The sequence below is a fragment of the Salmo salar genome, chromosome 20 (assembly GCF_965601325.2).
Source record: "Salmo salar chromosome 20, fSalSal1, whole genome shotgun sequence".
NCBI lineage: Eukaryota > Metazoa > Chordata > Actinopteri > Salmoniformes > Salmonidae > Salmo > Salmo salar.
In genome coordinates, this window is record NC_138310.1 from 93,214,984 (window position 1) to 93,238,462 (window position 23,479).

The 23,479-nt window shown below is 43.6% G+C and overlaps 1 protein-coding gene across 1 annotated transcript in view; it reads left to right on the forward strand.

Moving 5' to 3' along the window:
- tenm4 (teneurin transmembrane protein 4) overlaps nucleotides 1-23,479 on the forward strand; it is a 653,198-nt gene that overhangs the window by 279,528 nt on the left and 350,191 nt on the right. The window contains 1 exon segment of the mRNA XM_082966126.1: nucleotides 6,805-7,057. Within this exon segment, the coding sequence (XP_082822252.1) occupies nucleotides 6,805-7,057 (253 nt within the window).

A 23,479-nucleotide genomic window follows, 5' to 3' on the forward strand; every position in this document is an offset into this window, starting at 1 on the left:
TGCTTCTACTGCTACTACTACTACTACTAGTACTACTACTTTTGATGCTACTACTACTGGTGCTGCTACTACTACTACTACTATTACTACTTCTACTACTACTGGTGCTGCTGCTACTACTACTACTACTACTACTAATACTACTGCTACTACTGGTGCTGCTACTACTACCACTGCTACCACTACTAACACTACTACTACTACTGCTACTACTACTACTACTGCTGCTACTACTACTACTACTACTACTACTGCTACTACTACTACTACTGCTGCTACTACTAACACTACTACTACTACTGCTACTACTACTACTACTGCTGCAACTACTACTACCACTACTACTACTACTGCTGCTACTACTACTACCACTACTACCACTGCTACCATTACTACTACTACTACTACTACTTCCACTGCTACCACTACTACTACTACTACTACTTCCACTGCTACCACTACTACTAATACTGCTACTGCTACTGTGTGGTGTGTGTGTGTATTCAGCTCAATATGCTGTTGTTTGATGAAGGTCATGTTATTCTCAGCTTGAACTGAATATACCTACTACTGCATCACACTAAAGTTCTCTTCTGTTCTCTTCTGTTCTCTTCTGTTCTCTTCTGTTCTCTTCTCTTCTATACTGTTCTCTTCTGATCTCTTCTGTTCTCTTCTGTTCTCTTCTGTTCTCTTCTCTTCTGTTCTCTTCTGATCTCTTCTGTTCTCTTCTGTTCTCTTCTCTTCTGTTCTCTTCTGTTCTCTTCTGTTCTCTTCTCTTCTCTTCTGTTCTCTTCTGTTCTCTTCTCTTCTATACTGTTCTCTTCTGATCTCTTCTGTTCTCTTCTCTTCTATACTGTTCTCTTCTGTTCTCTTCTCTTCTGATCTCTTCTGTTCTCTTCTGTTCTCTTCTGATCTCTTCTGTTCTCTTCTCTTCTGTTCTCTTCTGTTCTCTTCTGTTCTCTTCTCTTCTCTTCTGTTCTCTTCTGTTCTCTTCTGTTCTCTTCTCTTCTATACTGTTCTCTTCTGATCTCTTCTGTTCTCTTCTGTTCTCTTCTATTCTGTTCTGTTCTCTTCTGTTCTGTTCTCTTCTATTCTCTTCTGTTCTCTTCTGTTCTGTTCTGTAGTGCTTAGCTATATGCTACACACCTCACGCGCTCATAGGCATGCACACACATACACTATGCCGTATGTTTACCACACCAGTCCCTTTTTCAGTTTTATTTCTTTTATTTCACCTTTATTTCACCAGGTAGACCGGTTGAGAACAAGTTCTCATTTACAACTGCGACCTGGCCAAGATAAAGCAAAGCAGTGTGACACAAACAACAACACAGAGTTACACATAAACAAACATACAGTCAATAACACAATAGAAAAATCTGTATACAGTGTGTGCAAATGTAGATGATTAGGGAGGTAAGGGAATAAATAGGCCCTAGAGGCAAAATAATTACAATTTAGCATTAACACTGGAGTGATAGATGTGCAGATGACGATGTGCAAGTAGAGATACTGGAGTGCAAAAAAGCAAGATGGTAAGTAACAATATGGGGGTGAGGTAGTTGGGTCGGCTATTTACAGATGGGCTGTATACAGGTACAGTGATCGGTAAGCTGCTCTGACAGCTGATGCTTAAAGTTAGAGAGGGAGATATAAGACTCCAGCTTCAGTGATTTTTGCAATTCATTCCAGTCATTGGCAGCAGAGAACTGGAAGGAAAGGCAGCCAAAGGAAGTGTTGGCTTTGGGGATGACCAGGGAAATATACCTGCTGGAGTTCGTGCTACGAGTGTGTGTTGCTATGGTGACCAGTGAGCTGAGATAAGGCGGGGCTTTACCTATCAAAGACCTATAGATGACCTGGAGCCAGTGGGTTTGGTGACGAATATGTAGTGAGGGCCAGCCAACGAGAGCATACAGGTCGCAGTGGTGGGTAGTATATGGGGTTTTGGTGTCAAAACGGATGGCACTGTGATAGACTACATCCAATTTGCTGAGTAGAATGTTGGAGGCTATTTTGTAAATGACATCGCCGAAGTTAAGGATCGGTAGGATAGTCCGTTTTTGAGGGTATGTTTGGCAGCATGAGTGAAGGAGGCTTTGTTGCGAAATAGGAAGCCAATTCTCGATTTAATTTTGGATTGGAGATGTTTGATGTGAGTCTGGAAGGAGAGTTTACTGTCTAGCCAGACACCTAGGTATTTGTAGTTGTCCACATATTCTAAGTCAGAACCGTCCAGAGTAGTGATGCTAGTCGGGCGGGCAGGTGCGGGCAGCGAACGGTTGAAAAGCATGTATTTGGTTTTACTAGCGTTTAAGAGCAGTTGGAGGCCATGGAAGGAGAGTTGTATGGCACTGAAGCTTGTTTGGAGGTTTGTTAACACAGTGTCCAAAGAGGGGCCAGATGTATAGAGGTGGATCAGAGAATTACCAGCAGCAAGAGCGACATCATTGATATATACAGAGAAAATAGTCAGCCCGAGAATTGAACCCTGTAGAGACTGCCAGAGGTCCGGACAACAGGCCCTCCGATTTGACACACTGAACTCTGTCTGAGAAGTAGTTGGTGAGCCAGACGAGGCAGTCATTTGAGAAACCAAGGCTATTGAGTCTGCTGATAAGAACGCAGTGATTGACATAGTCGAAAGCGGTTAAGATATCGTTTAGGACCTTGAGCGTGGCTGAGGTACACCCATGAACAGCTCAGAAACTAGATTGCATGCGGAGAAGGTACGGTGGGATTCGAAATGGTCGGGGATCTGTTTGTTAACTTGGCTTTCGAAGACCTTAGAAAAGCAGGGCAGGATATATATAACAGTTTAGGTCTAGAGTGTCTCCCCCTTTGAAGAGGGGGATGACTGCGGCAGCAATATGTTGACTTGTCATCAGACTTTACAACCCTGGACCATACAACCAAACATCTGAAATGACTCAAAGCCTGACTGACTGGCTCCCTGACTGTCTGGTTGTCTGGCTGTCTGACTGACTGACTGACTGGCTGTCTGTCTGACTGACTGGATAGGGAATTGGTTGTTATTTGGGACGTGTCCTTGTCTATATTCCAGTCCCCCTGCTCTGTAAATTGCCAATTTAGTGTTGTGGGTATGTGTGAAATAAAGACGGCTAGCAGCAACAGTCTCTCGTAGTGTAGAGGCTGTAAGTAGGCATTGATTGATGAATGGGACCAGCAGACAGGGTAATAAATAGAGTGATACTGGGGGCCGCGTCCCAAATGGCATCATATTCCCTATGTAGCATACTACTTTTCACCAGAACCCTAGTGTGTCATTGGGGACGCATCGTGAGAAGTGCACAAGGACATCAGTTATTTATCTGTTGGTGTAGAGCCAGAAAGGATTCTGGATCAGTCTTCTAACAACACCAGCACTGGGTACTATTAGTCCAGGAGATAAGCTGAAAAATGTTCAATTTGGTATAGAAGCGTGAAAGTTGGCACACTTGTATATGTTTTTTCGCTATGAACAAAAGCCGATATAGTGCAATTTCAGCAAAGCCTCAGGTCAGTGTGTAGCGCCCCCTATAGGTCAATGGTGAAAATGCATTTACCTGTATTGACGTTTTGGGTTATGGTTCCCCCTGTGTTGGGTCTATATGGCCCCAACATGGATTAAAACAACATATGACCTTTCCCTTTAATGAACACAACAATTATGAAAAATCTGAAAACGCAGTAAAAATCGAATATTTTTACTTTTAAAGTGGTGTATTAAATACAAAGTTATATTTCACACTCTAAAAAAAAGTTCTATAAAAAGGTTCCCTGAAGTCTATTTATCATATATACAAAGTTATAAACTGGGTGGTTGAAGCCCTGAATGCTGATTGGCTGACACATGGCTATATTTCAATACATAATTGCTACATAATGCCCAATGATGGCTTGAAATGTTTGAGATGGTGTATTGAAATATAGCCATATATATATATATATATTATACTGTGTTTTCAGACCCCTTGATGTTTTCCACATTTTGTTATGTTACAGCCTTATTCTAAAATTGATAAAAATTGATTCCCTCATCAATCTACACACAACACCCCATAATGACAAAGCACAAAATCGTTTTCATCAAGGTTCTCTCTGTACTTTGCTCTGTTCATCTTTCCCTCAATCCTGACTAGTCTCCCAGTCCCTGCCGCTGAAAAACATCCCCACATCATGATGCTACCACCACCATGCTTCACCGTAGGGATGGTGCCAGGTTTCCTCCAGATGTGACGCTTGCCATTCAGGCCAAAGAGTTCAATCTTGGTTTCATCAGACCAGATAATCTTGTTTCTCATGGTCTGAGAGTCCTTTAGGTGCCTTTTGGCAAACTCAACGTGGGCTGTCATGTGCCTTTTACTGAGGATTGGCTTCCATCTGGCCACTCTACCATAAAGGCCTGATTGGTTGTGTGCTGCAGAGATGGTTGTCCTTCTGGAAGGTTCTCCCATCTCCACAGAGGAACTCTGGAGCTCTGTGGGGTAGTTTAACTCCTGTCCCTGCGGCTAGTGGGGTAGTTTAACTCCTGTCCCTGGGGGCTAGTGGGGTAGTTTAACTCCTGTCCCTGCGGCTAGTGGGGTAGTTTAACTCCTGTCCCTGGGGGCTAGTGGGGTAGTTTAACTCCTGTCCCTGCGGCTAGTGGGGTAGTTTAACTCCTGTCCCTGGGGGCTCGTGGGGTAGTTTAACTCCTGTCCCTGGGGGCTAGTGGGGTAGTTTAACTCCTGTCCCTGGGGGCTAGTGGGGTAGTTTAACTCCTGTCCCTGGGGGCTAGTGGGGTAGTTTAACTCCTGTCCCTGGGGGCTAGTGGGGTAGTTTAACTCCTGTCCCTGGGGGCTAGTGGGGTAGTTTAACTCCTGTCTCTGGGGGCTAGTGGGGTAGTTTAACTCCTGTCCCTGGGGGCTAGTGGGGTAGTTTAACTCCTGTCCCTGGGGGCTAGTGGGGTAGTTTAACTCCTGTCCCTGGGGGCTAGTGGGGTAGTTTAACTCCTGTCCCTGGGGGATAGTGGGGTAGTTTAACTCCTGTCCCTGGGGGCTAGTGGGGTAGTTTAACTCCTGTCCCTGGGGGCTAGTGGGGTAGTTTAACTCCTGTCCCTGGGGGCTAGTGGGGTAGTTTAACTCCTGTCCCTGGGGGATAGTTGGGTAGTTTAACTCCTGTCCCTGGGGGCTAGTGGGGTAGTTTAACTCCTGTCCCTGGGGGCTAGTGGGGTAGTTTAACTCCTGTCCCTGGGGGATAGTGGGGTAATTTAACTCCTGTCCCTGGGGGCTAGTGGGGTAGTTTAACTCCTGTCTCTGGGGGCTAGTGGGGTAGTTTAACTCCTGTCCCTGGGGGCTAGTGGGGTAGTTTAACTCCTGTCCCTGGGGGCTAGTGGGGTAGTTTAACTCCTGTCCCTGGGGGCTAGTGGGGTAGTTTAACTCCTGTCCCTGGGGGATAGTGGGGTAGTTTAACTCCTGTCCCTGGGGGCTAGTGGGGTAGTTTAACTCCTGTCCCTGGGGGCTAGTGGGGTAGTTTAACTCCTGTCTCTGGGGGCTAGTAGGGTAGTTTAACTCCTGTCCCTGGGGGCTAGTGGGGTAGTTTAACTCCTGTCCCTGGGGGCTAGTGGGGTAGTTTAACTCCTGTCCCTGGGGGCTAGTGGAATAGCTTAACTCCCATCGCTGGTCGCAGGGCTCCGTTGCAGGCAGAAATCAGGACATTCAGTGGAAGAGGTCATTAGGGAGAAATTATGAACTTGAAATAGTGGGGATTTAGTAGAGAATGAGTAGCTGGGGTGCTTTGCAGCTCCTTGATAAACAGCTGCTAATGGAGCCATCACTAATCAGCCAGGTCCCATCAGGACAGAGAGAGGAGAAAGAACAGGGCAGGGGGCCCATAAATAGCTCTCTCTCTCTCTCTCTCTCTCTGTCTCTCTCTCTCTCTCTCTCTCTCTCTCTCTCTATCTCTCTCTGTCTCTCTCTCTCTCTCTCTCTCTCTCTGTCTCTCTCTCTCTATCTCTCTCTGTCTCTCTGTCTCTCTGTCTCTCTCTCTCTCTCTCTCTCTCTCTGTCTCTCTCTTTCTCTCTTTCTTTCTTTCTTTCAATTCAAGGGGCTTTATTGGGGCGGCAGGGTAGCCTAGTGGTTAGAGTGTTGGACTGGTAACCGAAAGGTTGCAAGATCGAATCCCCCCGAGCTGACAAGGTAAAAAAAAAAAAATCTGTCATTCTGCCCACTGAACAAGGCAGTTTAACCCACTGTTCCCAGGACGTCGTTAAATAAAGGTCTGTTTGCGTTGCCAAAACCAGTGAAATGGATAATAAACAAAAGTGAACAGTAAAGATCTGTCTCTCTCTCTTTGCCACTTTGTGTAAACTTTAGAAACCCTTCTTCACAGACCTTTTGTTCAACCTGAGGGAATATCTCTTCTGAGTGTCATACATCTGCAATGTATCTCTTTTATCACTACAAAAGCTCTACCTTTTGCTCTGAACATTTCTGTATCTGACTGCATTTCACCAACAACAAAAAAAACCACCACGTCTTAGACGTCTGAAGAGTCTATTTGAAAGGAAATGACTGAATACACTACTGACAGATGTATTAAACCATTCATGTTTCCATCTCTCTTTCTTTTTTTTGCTGTTGTGGATTTTTAAACGCGGTGCATTTTCTATACTTAAAAAGCACATTTCTGTGAACAACAGAACATATACAATAAAGTCGAATGTAATCTAATGATATGTTTCCTCTTTCTACCTGTCAAATGACATCCCAGACGTCTAAAGCATTATCATGTTTCTTCTTCTTCTTCTCTCCCGTCTTTCTCCAGACGGTGTGTTTCAGAACCACTCCTCTCGGCTACGGACGCCTCCTCTGCCTCTGTCAATGTCCCACTCCCCTAACCACCAGCACCACGCTGCCTCCATCAATTCTCTGAACAGGGGCCAGTACACGCCCCGCTCCAACCCAAGCCCTGCCCCCACAGACAGCTCCGCCCCTCCTGAGGGCCAGGGGAGTGGCCAGGACTCAGGCTCCGCCCATGACAACTGGCTGCTAAACAGCAACATTCCTCTGGAGACCAGGTATGGGATTACACTCTACGATAACATTACACATGATGTGTCCCAAACGCCACCCTATTCCCAATATAGTGTGCTACTTTAGACCAGGGCCCATACAGCTCTATATAGTGTACTACTTTAGACCAGGGCCCATACAGCTCCATATAGTGTACAACTTTAGACCAGGGCCCATACAGCTCTATATAGTGTACTACTTTAGACCAGGGCCCATACAGCTCTATATAGTGTACTACTTTAGACCAGGGCCCATACAGTTCTATATAGTGTACTAATTTAGACCAGGACCCATACAGCTCTATATAGTGTACAACTTTAGACCAGGGCCCATACAGCTCTATATAGTGTACTACTTTAGACCAGGGCCCATACAGCTCCATATAGTGTACTACTTTAGACCAGGGCCCATACAGCTCTATATAGTGTACTACTTTAGACCAGGGCCCATACAGCTCTATATAGTGTACAACTTTAGACCAGGGCCCATACAGCTCTATATAGTGTACTACTTTAGACCAGGAACCATACAGCTCTATATAGAAAATAGGGTGCCATTTGGGATGCATTCCACCTCCGACCCTTCCAAGTCTCAACAAGGTCTCTTGTATTCTGAAGAACTAGAGTCTCCAGGGTTATGTTCTAGCCCAGCCAGAACACCTAGTAACTCTCCAGGACCGGAGTTGTTCCCTGATATACAATGACCAGGGACAGGAGTTGTTCCCTGATATAGAATGACCAGGGACAGGAGTTGGAGACCCCTGATATAGAATGACCAGGGACAGGAGTTGTTCCCTGATCGTGTAACCTGGTCAGGAATTTCTCTGGGCCCTATTTATGAACCTTCAGCATTTAACTTGATCCTAGAGTTTGCCTTGTCAAGACACATGATCATGGAACACTCCTGTCCCTAATATTGACATAATGTGTAGACTTGTTGGCCCTGATGGTTGAATTAATGCAGCTTCTTCTGACAGTCTGCTGCCCATTATAATACCATAATATGGCTGAGATATGAGGTTATCCCATTATAATACCATCATATGGCTGAGATATGAGTCCATCCCATTATAATACCATAATATGGCTGAGATATGAGTCCATCCCATTATAATACCATCATATGGCTGAGATATGAGTCCATCCCATTATAATACCATCATATGGCTGAGATATGAGTCCATCCCATTATAATACCATCATATGGCTGAGATATGAGGTTATCCCATTATAATACCATCATATGGCTGAGATATGAGTCCATCCTATTATAATACCATCATATGGCTGAGATATGAGTCCATCCCATTATAATACCATAATATGGCTGAGATATGAGTCCATCCCATTATAATACCATCATATGGCTGAGATATGAGTCCATCCCATTATAATACCATCATATGGCTGAGATATGAGTCCATCCCATTATAATACCATAATATGGCTGAGATATGAGTCCATCCTATTATAATACCATCATATGGCTGAGATATGAGGTTATCCCATTATAATACCATAATATGGCTGAGATATGAGTCCATCCCATTATAATACCATAATATGGCTGAGATATGAGGTTATCCCATTATAATACCATCATATGGCTGAGATATGAGTCCATCCCATTATAATACCATAATATGGCTGAGATATGAGTCCATCCCATTATAATACCATCATATGGCTGAGATATGAGTCCATCCCATTATAATACCATAATATGGCTGAGATATGAGTCCATCCCATTATAATACCATCATATGGCTGAGATATGAGTCCATCCCATTATAATACCATAATATGGCTGAGATATGAGGTTATCCCATTATAATACCATCATATGGCTGAGATATGAGTCCATCCCATTATAATACCATAATATGGCTGAGATATGAGTCCATCCCATTATAATACCATCATATGGCTGAGATATGAGTCCATCCCATTATAATACCATAATATGGCTGAGATATGAGTCCATCCCATTATAATACCATAATATGGCTGAGATATGAGTCCATCCCATTATAATACCATAATATGGCTGAGATATGAGTCCATCCCATTATAATACCATCATATGGCTGAGATATGAGTCCATCCCATTATAATACCATAATATGGCTGAGATATGAGTCCATCCCATTATAATACCATAATATGGCTGAGATATGAGTCCATTTCATTATAATATCATAATATGGCTGAGATATGAGTCCATCCCATTATAATACCATAATATGGCTGAGATATGAGTCCATCCCATTATAATACCATAATATGGCTGAGATATGAGTCCATCCCATTATAATACCATAATATGGCTGAGATATGAGTCCATCCCATTATAATACCATAATATGGCTGAGATATGAGTCCATCCCATTATAATACCATAATATGGCTGAGATATGAGTCCATCCCATTATAATACCATAATATGGCTGAGATATGAGTCCATCCCATTATAATACCATAATATGGCTGAGATATGAGTCCATCCCATTATAATACCATAATATGGCTGAGATATGAGTCCATCCCATTATAATACCATAATATGGCTGAGATATGAGTCCATCCCATTATAATACCATAATATGGCTGAGATATGAGTCCATCCCATTATAATACCATAATATGGCTGAGATATGTGGTTATCCCGTTATAATACCATCATATGGCTGAGATATGAGTCCATCTCATTATAATACCATCATATGGCTGAGATATGAGTCCATCCTATTATAATACCATCATATGGCTGAGATATGAGTCCATCCCATTATAATACCATCATATGGCTGAGATATGAGTCCATCCCATTATAATACCATCATATGGCTGAGATATGAGTCCATCCCATTATAATACCATAATATGGCTGAGATATGAGTCCATCCCATTATAATACCATCATATGGCTGAGATATGAGTCCATCCCATTATAATACCATAATATGGCTGAGATATGAGTCCATCCCATTATAATACCATCATATGGCTGAGATATGAGGTTATCCCATTATAATACCATAATATGGCTGAGATATGAGTCCATCTCATTATAATACCATAATATGGCTGAGATATGAGTCCATCCCATTATAATACCATAATATGGCTGAGATATGAGTCCATCTCATTATAATACCATAATATGGCTGAGATATGAGTCCATCCCATTATAATACCATCATATGGCTGAGATATGAGTCCTGTACTATCCAGACAGTGGATATCCCTTCATGAGGCAGGATGGATAGATGGCTGGCTGGCTGGCTGGATAGTAGACGGGCTGGATGGCTGGCTTGCTGGCTGGCTGGCTAGTAGACGGGCTGGATGGCTGGCTGGCTGGCTGGATGGATAGATGGCTGGCTGGCTGGCTAGTAGACGGGCTGGATGGCTGGCTGGCTGGCTGGCTGGCTAGTAGACGGGCTGGATGGCTGGCTGGCTGGTGGGCTGGCTGGCTAGTAGACGGGCTGGATGGCTGGCTGGCTGGCTGGCTAGTAGATGGGCTGGATGGCTGGATGGCTGACTGGCTGGCTAGTAGACGGGCTGGATGGCTGGCTGGCTGGCTAGTAGACGGGCTGGATGGCTGGCTGGCTGGCTAGTAGACGGGCTGGATGGCTGGCTGGCTGGCTGGCTGGCTGGCTGGCTGGCTAGTAGACGGGCTGGATGGCTGGCTGGCTGGCTAGTAGACGGGCTGGATGGCTGGCTGGCTGGCTAGTAGACGGGCTGGCTGGCTGGCTGGCTAGTAGACGGGCTGGATGGCTGGCTGGCTGGCTGGCTGGCTAGTAGACGGGCTGGATGGCTGGCTGGCTGGTGGGCTGGATGGATAGATGGCTGGCTGACTGACTGACTGACTGGCTGGTTGGTTGACTGGCTGGCTGACTTAATGGGCTGCATACTAGGATTCACTGGGAATTAAGAGAAAAGTGTTCCCGTCAGAGTGTTCCCGTCGGAGTGTTCCCGTCAGAGTGTTCCCGTCAGAGTGTTCCCGTCAGAGTGTTCCCGTCAGAGTGTTCCCGTCAGAGTGTTCCCGTCAGTGTTCCTGTCAGTGTTCCTGTCAGAGTGTTCCCGTCAGAGTGTTCCCGTCAGAGTGTTCCCGTCAGAGTGTTCCCGTCAGAGTGTTCCCGTCAGAGTGTTCCCGTCAGAGTGTTCCCGTCAGAGTGTTCCCGTCAGTGTTGCCGTCAGAGTGTTCCCGTCAGAGTGTTCCCCGTCAGAGTGTTCCCGTCAGAGTGTTCCCGTCAGTGTTGCCGTCAGAGTGTTCCCCTCAGAGTGTTCCCGTCAGTGTTCCCGTTAGAGTGTTCCCGTCAGAGTGTTCCCGTCAGAGTGTTGCCGTCAGAGTGTTCCCGTCAGAGTGTTCCCCGTCAGAGTGTTCCCCGTCAGAGTGTTCCCGTCAGAGTGTTCCCGTCAGAGTGTTCCCGTCAGAGTGTTCCCGTCAGAGTGTTCCCGTCAGTGTTCCCCGTCAGAGTTCCCCGTCAGAGTGTCCCCGTCAGAGTGTACCCGTCGGAGTGTTCCCGTCGGAGTGTTCCCGTCGGAGTGTTCCCGTCAGAGTGTTCCCGTCAGAAGTCAATGGTCCTGACAGTGAGGGAGAGAGCCTCTTTAGGCTGCGTCCCCTTTGGGCCCTGGTCAAAAGTAGTGCACTGCACGGTTCTTCAGCTGTCTCCATAGGAGAACCCTTTTTGGCTCCAGATAGAACACTTTTCTGTTCCGTTTAGAACCCTCTGTGAAAAGGGTTCTTCAAAGAGTTCTCTTATCGGAACACAGCCGAAGAACCATTTTAGGTTCTAGAAGGCACCTTTCTCTGTATATAGGGAATAGGGTGCTCTTCGGGCTGCAAGATTTTGTGTCATCTGGCTGTGTAATTATAATCAGTCTAGATGAGAGAGCAGAACTGTGGTGAAACAACATTCAGAGTGGCATGCTCTGTTCTGGCCTGCTCCTCCTCATGGCTAGGATATCCTCATGGTGTGCAGTAGAGCTGACGAGTGTTGCTCTGAAGAGGAGTGTGGTCTTTAGCTGCTCCACACTGTCTCTCAGTCTGTCTGTCTGTCTGTCAGTCTGTCTGTCAGTCTGTCTCTCAGTCTGTCAGTCTGTCTGTCAGTCTGTCAGTCTGTCTCTCAGTCTGTCAGTCTCTGAGTCTGTCAGTCTGTCAGTCTATCTGTCAGTCTCTCAGTCTGTCAGTCTGTCAGTCTCTCAGTCTGTCTTTCAGTCTGTCAGTCAGTCTCTCAGTCTGTCAGTCTCTCAGTCTGTCTCTCAGTCTGTCAGTCTGTCAGTCTCTCGGTCTGTCTGTCTGTCAGTCTCTCAGTCTGTCTCTCAGTCTGTCAGTCTCTCAGACTGTCAGTCTGTCAGTCTGTCAGTCTCTCAGTCTGTCTGTCAGTCTGTCAGTCTGTCAGTCAGTCAGTCTGTCAGTCTGTCTCTCAGTCTGTCTGTCAGTCTCTCAGTCTGTCTGTCATTCTCTCAGTCTGTCTGTCAGTCTGTCTGTCAGTCTGTCAGTCTGTATCTCAATCAGTCAGTCAGTCTGTCAGTCAGTATGTCAGTCTGTCAGTCTGTCAGTCTGTCAGTCTGTCAGTCAGTCAGTCAGTCAGTCAGTCAGTCAGTCAGTCTCTCAGTCTGGCTGTCTGTCTGTCTCTCAGTTTCTCAGTCAGTCTGTCAGTCAGTCTGTCAGTCTCTCAGTCAGTCTGTCAGTCAGTCTGTCAGTCAATCAGTCAGTCTGTCAGTCTGTTAGTCTCTCAGTCAGTCTGTCAGTCAGTCTGTCTCTTAGTCTGTCAGTTAGTCAGTCTGTCAGTCTGTCAGTCAATCAGTCAGTCTGTCAGTCTGTCAGTCAGTCTGTCAGTCAGTCTGTCTCTCAGTGAGTCAGTCTGGCTGTCAGTCTGTCAGTCTGTCTCTCAGTCTCTCATTCTGGCTGCCAGTCTGTCAGTCTGTCTCTCAGTCTCTCAGTCAGTCAGTCTGTCAGTCTGTCAGTCAGTCTGTCAGTCTGTCAGTCTCTCAGTCAGTCTGTCAGTCAATCAGTCAGTCAGTCAGTCAGTCTGTCAGTTAGTCAGTCAATCAGTCAGTCTGTCAGTCTGTCAGTTAGTCTGTCAGTCAGTCTGTCAGTCAGTCTGTCTCTCAGTCTCTCAGTCAGTCTGTCAGTCTCTCAGTCAGTCTGTCAGTCAATCAGTCAGTCAATCAGTCAGTCAGTCTGTCAGTCAGTCAATCAGTCAGTCAGTCTGTCAGTCAGTCAATCAGTCAGTCAGTCTGTCAGTCTGTCAGTCTGTCTCGCAGTCAGTCTGTCAGTCTGTCTCTCAGTCAGTCAGTCAGTCTGTCTGTCTCTCAGTCTGTCAGTCTGTCTCTCAGTCTGTCAGTCTGTCAGTCAGTCTGTCTCTCAGTCTGTCAGTCTGTCTCTCAGTCAGTCTGTCAGTCTGTCAGTCAGTCTGTCAGTCAGTCTGTCAGTTAGTCTGTCAGTCAGTCAGTCAGTCAGTCTGTCTCTCAGTCAGTCAGTCTGTCTCTCAGTCAGTCAGTCTGTCTCTCAGTCTGTCAGTCTGTCAGTCAATCAGTCAGTCAGTCTGTCTCAGTCTGTCAATCAGTCTGTCTGTCAGTCTGTCAGTCTGTATCTCAATCAGTCAGTCAGTCAGTATGTCAGTCTGTCAGTCTGTCAGTCTCTCAGTCTGTCAGTCAGTCAGTCAGTCAGTCAGTCAGTCAGTCAGTCAGTCAGTCAGTCAGTCTCTCAGTCTGGCTGTCTGTCTGTCTCTCAGTTTCTCAGTCAGTCTGTCAGTCAGTCTGTCAGTCTCTCAGTCAGTCTGTCAGTCAATCAGTCAGTCAGTCAGTCAGTCTGTCAGTCTCTCAGTCAGTCTGTCAGTCTCTCAGTCAGTCTGTCAGTCAATCAGTCAGTCTGTCAGTCTGTCTCTGTCTGTCTCTGTCTGTCTCTGTCTGTCTCTCAGTCTCTCAGTCAGTCTGTCAGTGCCTGTCAGTCTCTCAGTCAGTCTGTCAGTCAATCAGTCTCTCAGTCAGTCAGTCAGTCAGTCTCTCTCAGTCTCTCAGTCAGTCTGTCAGTCATTCTGTCAGTCAATCAGTCAGTCTGTCAGTCTCTCAGTCATTCAGTCTGTCTCTCAGTCTGTCAGTTAGTCAGTCTGTCAGTCAGTCTGTCAGTCAATCAGTCAGTCTGTCAGTCTGTCAGTCAGTCTGTCAGTCAGTCTGTCTCTCAGTCTCTCAGTCAGTCAGTCAGTCTGGCTGTCAGTCTGTCAGTCTGTCTCTCAGTCTCTCAGTCTGGCTGTCAGTCTGTCAGTCTGTCTCTCAGTCTCTCAGTCAGTCTGTCAGTCTGTCAGTCAGTCAGTCTGTCAGTCTCTCAGTCAGTCTGTCAGTCAATCAGTCAGTCAGTCAGTCAGTCTGTCAGTCTGTCAGTCTGTCAGTTAGTCTGTCAGTCAGTCTGTCTCTCAGTCTCTCAGTCAGTCTGTCAGTCTCTCAGTCAGTCTGTCAGTCAATCAGTCAGTCAATCAGTCAGTCAGTCTGTCAATCAATCAGTCAGTCAGTCTGTCAGTCTGTCTCTCAGTCAGTCTGTCAGTCTGTCTCTCAGTCAGTCAGTCAGTCTGTCTGTCTCTCAGTCTGTCAGTCTGTCAATCAGTCAGTCTGTCAGTCTGTCAGTCTCTCAGTCATTCAGTCTGTCTCTCAGTCTGTCAGTTAGTCAGTCTGTCAGTCAGTCTGTCAGTCAATCAGTCAGTCTGTCAGTCTGTCAGTCAGTCTGTCAGTCAGTCTGTCTCTCAGTCTCTCAGTCAGTCAGTCAGTCTGGCTGTCAGTCTGTCAGTCTGTCTCTCAGTCTCTCAGTCTGGCTGTCAGTCTGTCAGTCTGTCTCTCAGTCTCTCAGTCAGTCTGTCAGTCTGTCAGTCAGTCAGTCTGTCAGTCTCTCAGTCAGTCTGTCAGTCAATCAGTCAGTCAGTCAGTCTGTCAGTCTGTCAGTCTGTCAGTTAGTCTGTCAGTCAGTCTGTCTCTCAGTCTCTCAGTCAGTCTGTCAGTCTCTCAGTCAGTCTGTCAGTCAATCAGTCAGTCAATCAGTCAGTCAGTCTGTCAATCAATCAGTCAGTCAGTCTGTCAGTCTGTCTCTCAGTCAGTCTGTCAGTCTGTCTCTCAGTCAGTCAGTCAGTCTGTCTGTCTCTCAGTCTGTCAGTCTGTCTCTCAGTCTGTCAGTCTGTCTCTCAGTCTGTCAGTCTGTCTCTCAGTCAGTCTGTCAGTCAGTCTGTCAGTTAGTCTGTCTCTCAGTCTGTCAGTCTGTCTCTCAGTCTGTCAGTCTGTCTCTCAGTCAGTCTGTCAGTCTGTCAGTCAGTCTGTCAGTCAGTCTGTCAGTTAGTCTGTCAGTCAGTCAGTCTGTCTCTCAGTCAGTCAGTCTGTCTCTCAGTCAGTCAGTCTGTCTCTCAGTCAGTCAGTCTGTCTCTCAGTCTGTCAGTCTGTCAGTCAATCAGTCAGTCAGTCTGTCTCAGTCTGTCAATCAGTCTGTCTGTCAGTCTGTCAGTCTGTATCTCAATCAGTCAGTCAGTCAGTATGTCAGTCTGTCAGTCTCTCAGTCTGTCAGTCAGTCAGTCAGTCAGTCAGTCAGTCAGTCTCTCAGTCTGGCTGTCTGTCTGTCTCTCAGTTTCTCAGTCAGTCTGTCAGTCAGTCTGTCAGTCTCTCAGTCAGTCTGTCAGTCAATCAGTCAGTCAGTCAGTCAGTCTGTCAGTCTCTCAGTCAGTCTGTCAGTCTCTCAGTCAGTCTGTCAGTCAATCAGTCAGTCTGTCAGTCTGTCTCTGTCTGTCTCTGTCTGTCTCTGTCTGTCTCTCAGTCTCTCAGTCAGTCTGTCAGTGCCTGTCAGTCTCTCAGTCAGTCTGTCAGTCAATCAGTCTCTCAGTCAGTCAGTCAGTCAGTCTCTCTCAGTCTCTCAGTCAGTCTGTCAGTCATTCTGTCAGTCAATCAGTCAGTCTGTCAGTCTCTCAGTCATTCAGTCTGTCTCTCAGTCTGTCAGTTAGTCAGTCTGTCAGTCAGTCTGTCAGTCAATCAGTCAGTCTGTCAGTCTGTCAGTCAGTCTGTCAGTCAGTCTGTCTCTCAGTCTCTCAGTCAGTCAGTCAGTCTGGCTGTCAGTCTGTCAGTCTGTCTCTCAGTCTCTCAGTCTGGCTGTCAGTCTGTCAGTCTGTCTCTCAGTCTCTCAGTCAGTCTGTCAGTCTGTCAGTCAGTCAGTCTGTCAGTCTCTCAGTCAGTCTGTCAGTCAATCAGTCAGTCAGTCAGTCAGTCTGTCAGTCTGTCAGTCTGTCAGTTAGTCTGTCAGTCAGTCTGTCTCTCAGTCTCTCAGTCAGTCTGTCAGTCTCTCAGTCAGTCTGTCAGTCAATCAGTCAGTCAATCAGTCAGTCAGTCTGTCAATCAATCAGTCAGTCAGTCTGTCAGTCTGTCTCTCAGTCAGTCTGTCAGTCTGTCTCTCAGTCAGTCAGTCAGTCTGTCTGTCTCTCAGTCTGTCAGTCTGTCAATCAGTCAGTCTGTCAGTCTGTCAGTCTCTCAGTCATTCAGTCTGTCTCTCAGTCTGTCAGTTAGTCAGTCTGTCAGTCAGTCTGTCAGTCAATCAGTCAGTCTGTCAGTCTGTCAGTCAGTCTGTCAGTCAGTCTGTCTCTCAGTCTCTCAGTCAGTCAGTCAGTCTGGCTGTCAGTCTGTCAGTCTGTCTCTCAGTCTCTCAGTCTGGCTGTCAGTCTGTCAGTCTGTCTCTCAGTCTCTCAGTCAGTCTGTCAGTCTGTCAGTCAGTCAGTCTGTCAGTCTCTCAGTCAGTCTGTCAGTCAATCAGTCAGTCAGTCAGTCTGTCAGTCTGTCAGTCTGTCAGTTAGTCTGTCAGTCAGTCTGTCTCTCAGTCTCTCAGTCAGTCTGTCAGTCTCTCAGTCAGTCTGTCAGTCAATCAGTCAGTCAATCAGTCAGTCAGTCTGTCAATCAATCAGTCAGTCAGTCTGTCAGTCTGTCTCTCAGTCAGTCTGTCAGTCTGTCTCTCAGTCAGTCAGTCAGTCTGTCTGTCTCTCAGTCTGTCAGTCTGTCTCTCAGTCTGTCAGTCTGTCTCTCAGTCTGTCAGTCTGTCTCTCAGTCAGTCTGTCAGTCAGTCTGTCAGTTAGTCTGTCTCTCAGTCTGTCAGTCTGTCTCTCAGTCTGTCAGTCTGTCTCTCAGTCAGTCTGTCAGTCTGTCAGTCAGTCTGTCAGTCAGTCTGTCAGTTAGTCTGTCAGTCAGTCAGTCAGTCAGTCTGTCTCTCAGTCAGTCAGTCTGTCTCTCAGTCTGTCAGTCTGTCTCAGTCAGTCTGTCAGTCTGTCAGTCAGTCTGTCTCTCAGTCTGTCAGTTAGTCAGTCTGTCAGTCAGTCTGTCAGTCAATCAGTCAGTCTGTCAGTCTGTCAGTCAGTCTGTCAGTCAGTCTGTCTCTCAGTCTCTCAGTCAGTCAGTCAGTCTGGCTGTCAGTCTGTCAGTCTGTCTCTCAGTCTCTCAGTCTGGCTGTCAGTCTGTCAGTCTGTCTCTCAGTCTCTCAGTCAGTCTGTCAGTCTGTCAGTCAGTCAGTCTGTCAGTCTCTCAGTCAGTCTGTCAGTCAATCAGTCAGTCAGTCAGTCTGTCAGTCTGTCAGTCTGTCAGTTAGTCTGTCAGTCAGTCTGTCTCTCAGTCTCTCAGTCAGTCTGTCAGTCTCTCAGTCAGTCTGTCAGTCAATCAGTCAGTCAATCAGTCAGTCAGTCTGTCAATCAATCAGTCAGTCAGTCTGTCAGTCTGTCTCTCAGTCAGTCTGTCAGTCTGTCTCTCAGTCAGTCAGTCAGTCTGTCTGTCTCTCAGTCTGTCAGTCTGTCTCTCAGTCTGTCAGTCTGTCTCTCAGTCTGTCAGTCTGTCTCTCAGTCAGTCTGTCAGTCAGTCTGTCAGTTAGTCTGTCTCTCAGTCTGTCAGTCTGTCTCTCAGTCTGTCAGTCTGTCTCTCAGTCAGTCTGTCAGTCTGTCAGTCAGTCTGTCAGTCAGTCTGTCAGTTAGTCTGTCAGTCAGTCAGTCAGTCAGTCTGTCTCTCAGTCAGTCAGTCTGTCTCTCAGTCTGTCAGTCTGTCTCAGTCAGTCTGTCAGTCTGTCAGTCAGTCTGTCAGTCAGTCTGTCAGTTAGTCTGTCAGTCAGTCAGTCAGTCTGTCTCTCAGTCAGTCAGTCTGTTTCTCAGTCTGTCAGTCTGTCAGTCAATCAGTCAGTCAGTCTGTCTCTCAGTCTGTCAATCAGTCAGTCTGTCAGTCTGTCTGTCAGTCTGTCAGTCTCTCAGTCAGTCAGTCAGTCAGTCTGTCAGTTAGTCAGTCAATCAGTCTGTCAGTCTGTCAGTCTGTCAGTTAGTCTGTCAGTCAGTCTGTCTCTCAGTCTCTCAGTCAGTCTCTCAGTCAGTCTGTCAGTCAATCAGTCAGTCAATCAGTCAGTCAGTCTGTCAGTCTATCAGTCTGTCAGTCTGTCTCTCAGTCTGTCAGTCAGTCAGTCTGTTGCTCAGTCTGTCTCTGTCAGTCAGTCAGTCAATCAGTCAATCAGTCTCTCAGTCTCTCAGTCATTCAGTCTGTCTCTCAGTCAGTCAGTCAGTCAGTCAGTCTGTCAGTCAGTCTATCAGTCTGTCAGTCTATCAGTCTGTCAGTCTGTCTCTCAGTCTGTCAGTCAGTCAGTCTGTTGCTCAGTCTGTCTCTGTCAGTCAGTCAGTCAATCAGTCAGTCAGTCTCTCAGTCTCTCAGTCATTCAGTCTGTCTCTCAGTCAGTCTGTCAATCTGTCAGTCTGTCAGTCAGTCTGTCAGTCTCTCAGTCAGTCTGTCAGTCAATCAGTCAGTCAGTCAGTCAGTCAGTCAGTCAGTCAGTCTGTCAGTTAGTCAGTCAATCAGTCAGTCAGTCAGTCAGTCAGTCTGTCAGTCTGTCAGTTAGTCTGTCAGTCAGTCTGTCTCTCAGTCTCTCAGTCAGTCTGTCAGTCTCTCAGTCAGTCAATCAGTCAGTCAGTCTGTCAGTCTATCAGTCTGTCAGTCTATCAGTCTGTCAGTCTGTCAGTCAGTCAGTCTGTCGCTCAGTCTGTCTCTCAGTCAGTCAGTCAGTCAATCAGTCAGTCAGTCTCTCAGTCAGTCAGTCATCCAGTCTGTCTCTCAGTCAGTCAGTCAGTCAGTCAGTCAATCAGTCAGTCAGTCAATCAGTCAGTCAGTCAATCAGTCAGTCAGTCAGTCAGTCAATCAGTCAGTCTGTCAGTCTGTCTCTTAGTCAGTCTCTCTCTCTCTCTGTCAGTCAGTCAGTCAGTCAGTCTGTCTGTCTGTCTGTCTGTCTGTCTGTCTGTCTGTCTGTCTGTCTGTCTGTCTGTCTGTCTGTCTGTTTGTCTGTCTGTCAGTCTGTCTCTCAGTCAGTCAGTCAGTCAGTCAGTCAGTCAGTCTGTCTGTCTCTTAGTCAGTCTCTCTCTCTCTGTCAGTCAGTCAGTCAGTCCTCAGCCATAGCACAGGGAAATCAACGAGTGGCAGGTTTAGCTCCAACATGCTTTGTGATGCTTCATGGTCCTGTTTTACTGCTTCAACAGGATGGAAGGAGTATTTCTACCCAAACCACAAGGATATCAGCTAGATGTTTAGAAATGTAAACCAGACAGATATTTCTCCACGGGGAATAGTGGTGGCTGGAAGGGTGTCAATTTGAGTAATACAGCTGAGACTTACATTTTGGGGATTTTAATCCAAATGTCGATAGCTTTAATTAAAACCGAAAGTGACAGGAGAGTTAGGGACTTAATTTGGCAAGGAGAACAGCCAGCTACTGTACAGTAGTCCCAGCCCTAATAGGGGGCAATTTGGGACTCCATCCTGTCGGTTCCTTCCTCCTCACGGTGGGCTCAGTGTGACCAGTCAACAGGAAAATGAGTGTTCATTTCAGTTTGTGGAAGGACAGTTAGCGGCATAATGACTGATTAAACGTGGTACAGCTCCAACACTAATCCCACACAGGTATTCCCTGGAGGAGAAGCTGAACAGATGGTGGACGGAGGGATAGAGAGAGGAAGGGAAAGAGTCAGAGAGAGAGAAGAGAGGGTGACAGAGAGAAAGAGCGAGAGATGGAAAGAGAAACCAATACAAATCAAACATACTCTGAGAAAAGAAAAAATGATCAAATATGAGAATTCCACGAATAAAAGTTATTACCATTAGTAATATCCAACTATTAGTAATATCCAACCATTAGTAATATCCAACCATTAATAATATCCAACCATTAATAATATCCAACCATTAATAATATCCAACCATTAGTAATATCCAACCATTAATAATATCCAACCATTAATAATATCCAACCATTAATAATATCCAACCATTAATAATATCCAACCATTAGTATTATCCAACCATTAATAATATCCAACCATTAGTAATATCCAACCATTAATAATATCCAACCATTAGTATTATCCAACCATTAATAATATCCAACCATTAGTAATATCCAACCATTAATAATATCCAACCATTAGTAATATCCAACCATTAGTAATATCCAACCATTAATAATATCCAACCATTAATAATATCCAACCATTAGTATTATCCAACCATTAATAATATCCAACCATTAGTAATATCCAACCATTAATAATATCCAACCATTAGTAATATCCAACCATTAGTAATATCCAACCATTAATAATATCCAACCATTAGTAATATCCAACCATTAGTAATATCCAACCATTAGTAATATCCAACCATTAGTAATATCCAACCATTAGTAATATCCAACCATTAGTAATATCCAACCATTAATAATATCCAACCATTAATAATATCCAACCATTAGTAATATCCAACCATTAGTAATATCCATTAATAATATCCAACCATTAATAATATCCAACCATTAGTAATATCCATTAATAATATCCAACCATTAATAATATCCAACCATTAGTAATATCCATTAATAATATCCAACCATTAGTAATATCCAACCATTAGTAATATCCAACCATTAGTAATATCCATTAGTAATATCCAACCATTAGTAATATCCAACCATTAGTAATATCCAACCATTAGTAATATCCATTAATAATATCCAACCATTAGTAATATCCAACCATTAGTAATATCCAACCATTAATAATATCCAACCATTAGTAATATCCAACCATTAGTAATATCCAACCATTAGTAATATCCAACCATTAATAATATCCAACCATTAGTAATATCCATTAATAATATCCAACCATTAATAATATCCAACCATTAGTAATATCCATTAATAATATCCAACCATTAATAATATCCAACCATTAGTAATATCCATTAATAATATCCAACCATTAGTAATATCCAACCATTAGTAATATCCAACCATTAGTAATATCCATTAGTAATATCCAACCATTAGTAATATCCAACCATTAGTAATATCCAACCATTAGTAATATCCATTAATAATATCCAACCATTAGTAATATCCAACCATTAGTAATATCCAACCATTAATAATATCCAACCATTAGTAATATCCAACCATTAGTAATATCCAACCATTAGTAATATCCAACCATTAATAATATCCAACCATTAGTAATATCCAACATTAGTAATATCCAACCATTAATAATATCCAACCATTAGTAATATCCAACCATTAGTAATATCCAACCATTAGTAATATCCAACCATTAATAATATCCAACCATTAATAATATCCAACCATTCGTAATATCCAAACATTAATAATATCCAACCATTAATAATATCCAACCATTAATAATATCCAACCATTAATAATATCCAACCATTAGTAATATCCAACCATTAATAATATCCAACCATTAGTAATATCCAACCATTAGTAATATCCAACCATTAGTAATATCCAACCATTAATAATATCCAACCATTAGTAATATCCAACCATTAGTAATATCCAACCATTAGTAATATCCAACCATTAATAATATCCAACCATTAATAATATCCAACCATTAGTAATATCCAACCATTAATAATATCCAACCATTAATAATATCCAACCATTAGTAATATCCAACCATTAGTAATATCCAACCATTAATAATATCCAACCATTAGTAATATCCATTAGTAATATCCAACCATTAGTAATATCCAACCATTAGTAATATCCAACCATTAATAATATCCAACCATTAGTAATATCCAACCATTAGTAATATCCAACCATTAATAATATCCAACCATTAGTAATATCCAACCATTAGTAATATCCAACCATTAGTAATATCCAACCATTAGTAATATCCAACCATTAGTATTATCCAACCATTAGTAATATCCAACCATTAATAATATCCATTAGTAATATCCAACCATTAGTAATATCCAACTATTAGTAATATCCAACCATTAATAATATCCAACCATTAATAATATCCAACCATTAGTATTATCCAACCATTAGTAATATCCAACTATTAGTAATATCCAACCATTAGTAATATCCAACCATTAGTAATATCCATTAGTAATATCCATTAGTAATATCCAACTATTAATAATATCCAACCATTAGTAATATCCAACCATTAATAATATCCAACCATTAGTAATATCCAACCATTAATAATATCCAACCATTAATAATATCCAACCATTAGTAATATCCAACCATTAATAATATCCAACCATTAGTAATATCCAACTATTAGTAATATCCAACTATTAGTAATATCCAACCATTAGTAATATCCAACTATTAGTAATATCCAACCATTAGTAATATCCAACTATTAGTAATATCCAACTATTAGTAATATCCAACCATTAGTAATATCCAACCATTAGTAATATCCAACCATTAGTAATATCCAACCATTAGTAATATCCAACTATTAGTAATATCCAACCATTAATAATATCCAACCATTAATAATATCCAACCATTAGTATTATCCAACCATTAGTAATATCCAACCATTAGTAATGTCCAACCATTAGTAATATCCAACCATTAGTAATATCCAACTATTAGTAATATCCAACCATTAGTAATATCCATTAGTAATATCCAACCATTAGTAATATCCAACCATTAGTAATATCCAACTATTAGTAATATCCAACCATTAGTAATATCCATTAGTAATATCCAACCATTAATAATATCCAACTATTAGTAATATCCAACCATTAGTATTATCCAACCATAAGTATTATCCAACCATTAGTAATATCCAATCATTAATAATATCCAACTATTAGTAATATCCAACCATTAGTAATATCCATTAATAATATCCAACTATTAGTAATATCCAACCATTAATAATATCCATTAGTAATATCCAACCATTAGTAATATCCAACCATTAATAATATCCAACCATTAATAATATCCAACCATTAGTAATATCCAACCATTAGTAATATCCAACCATTAGTAATATCCATTAGTAATATCCAACCATTAGTAATATCCAACCATTAGTAATA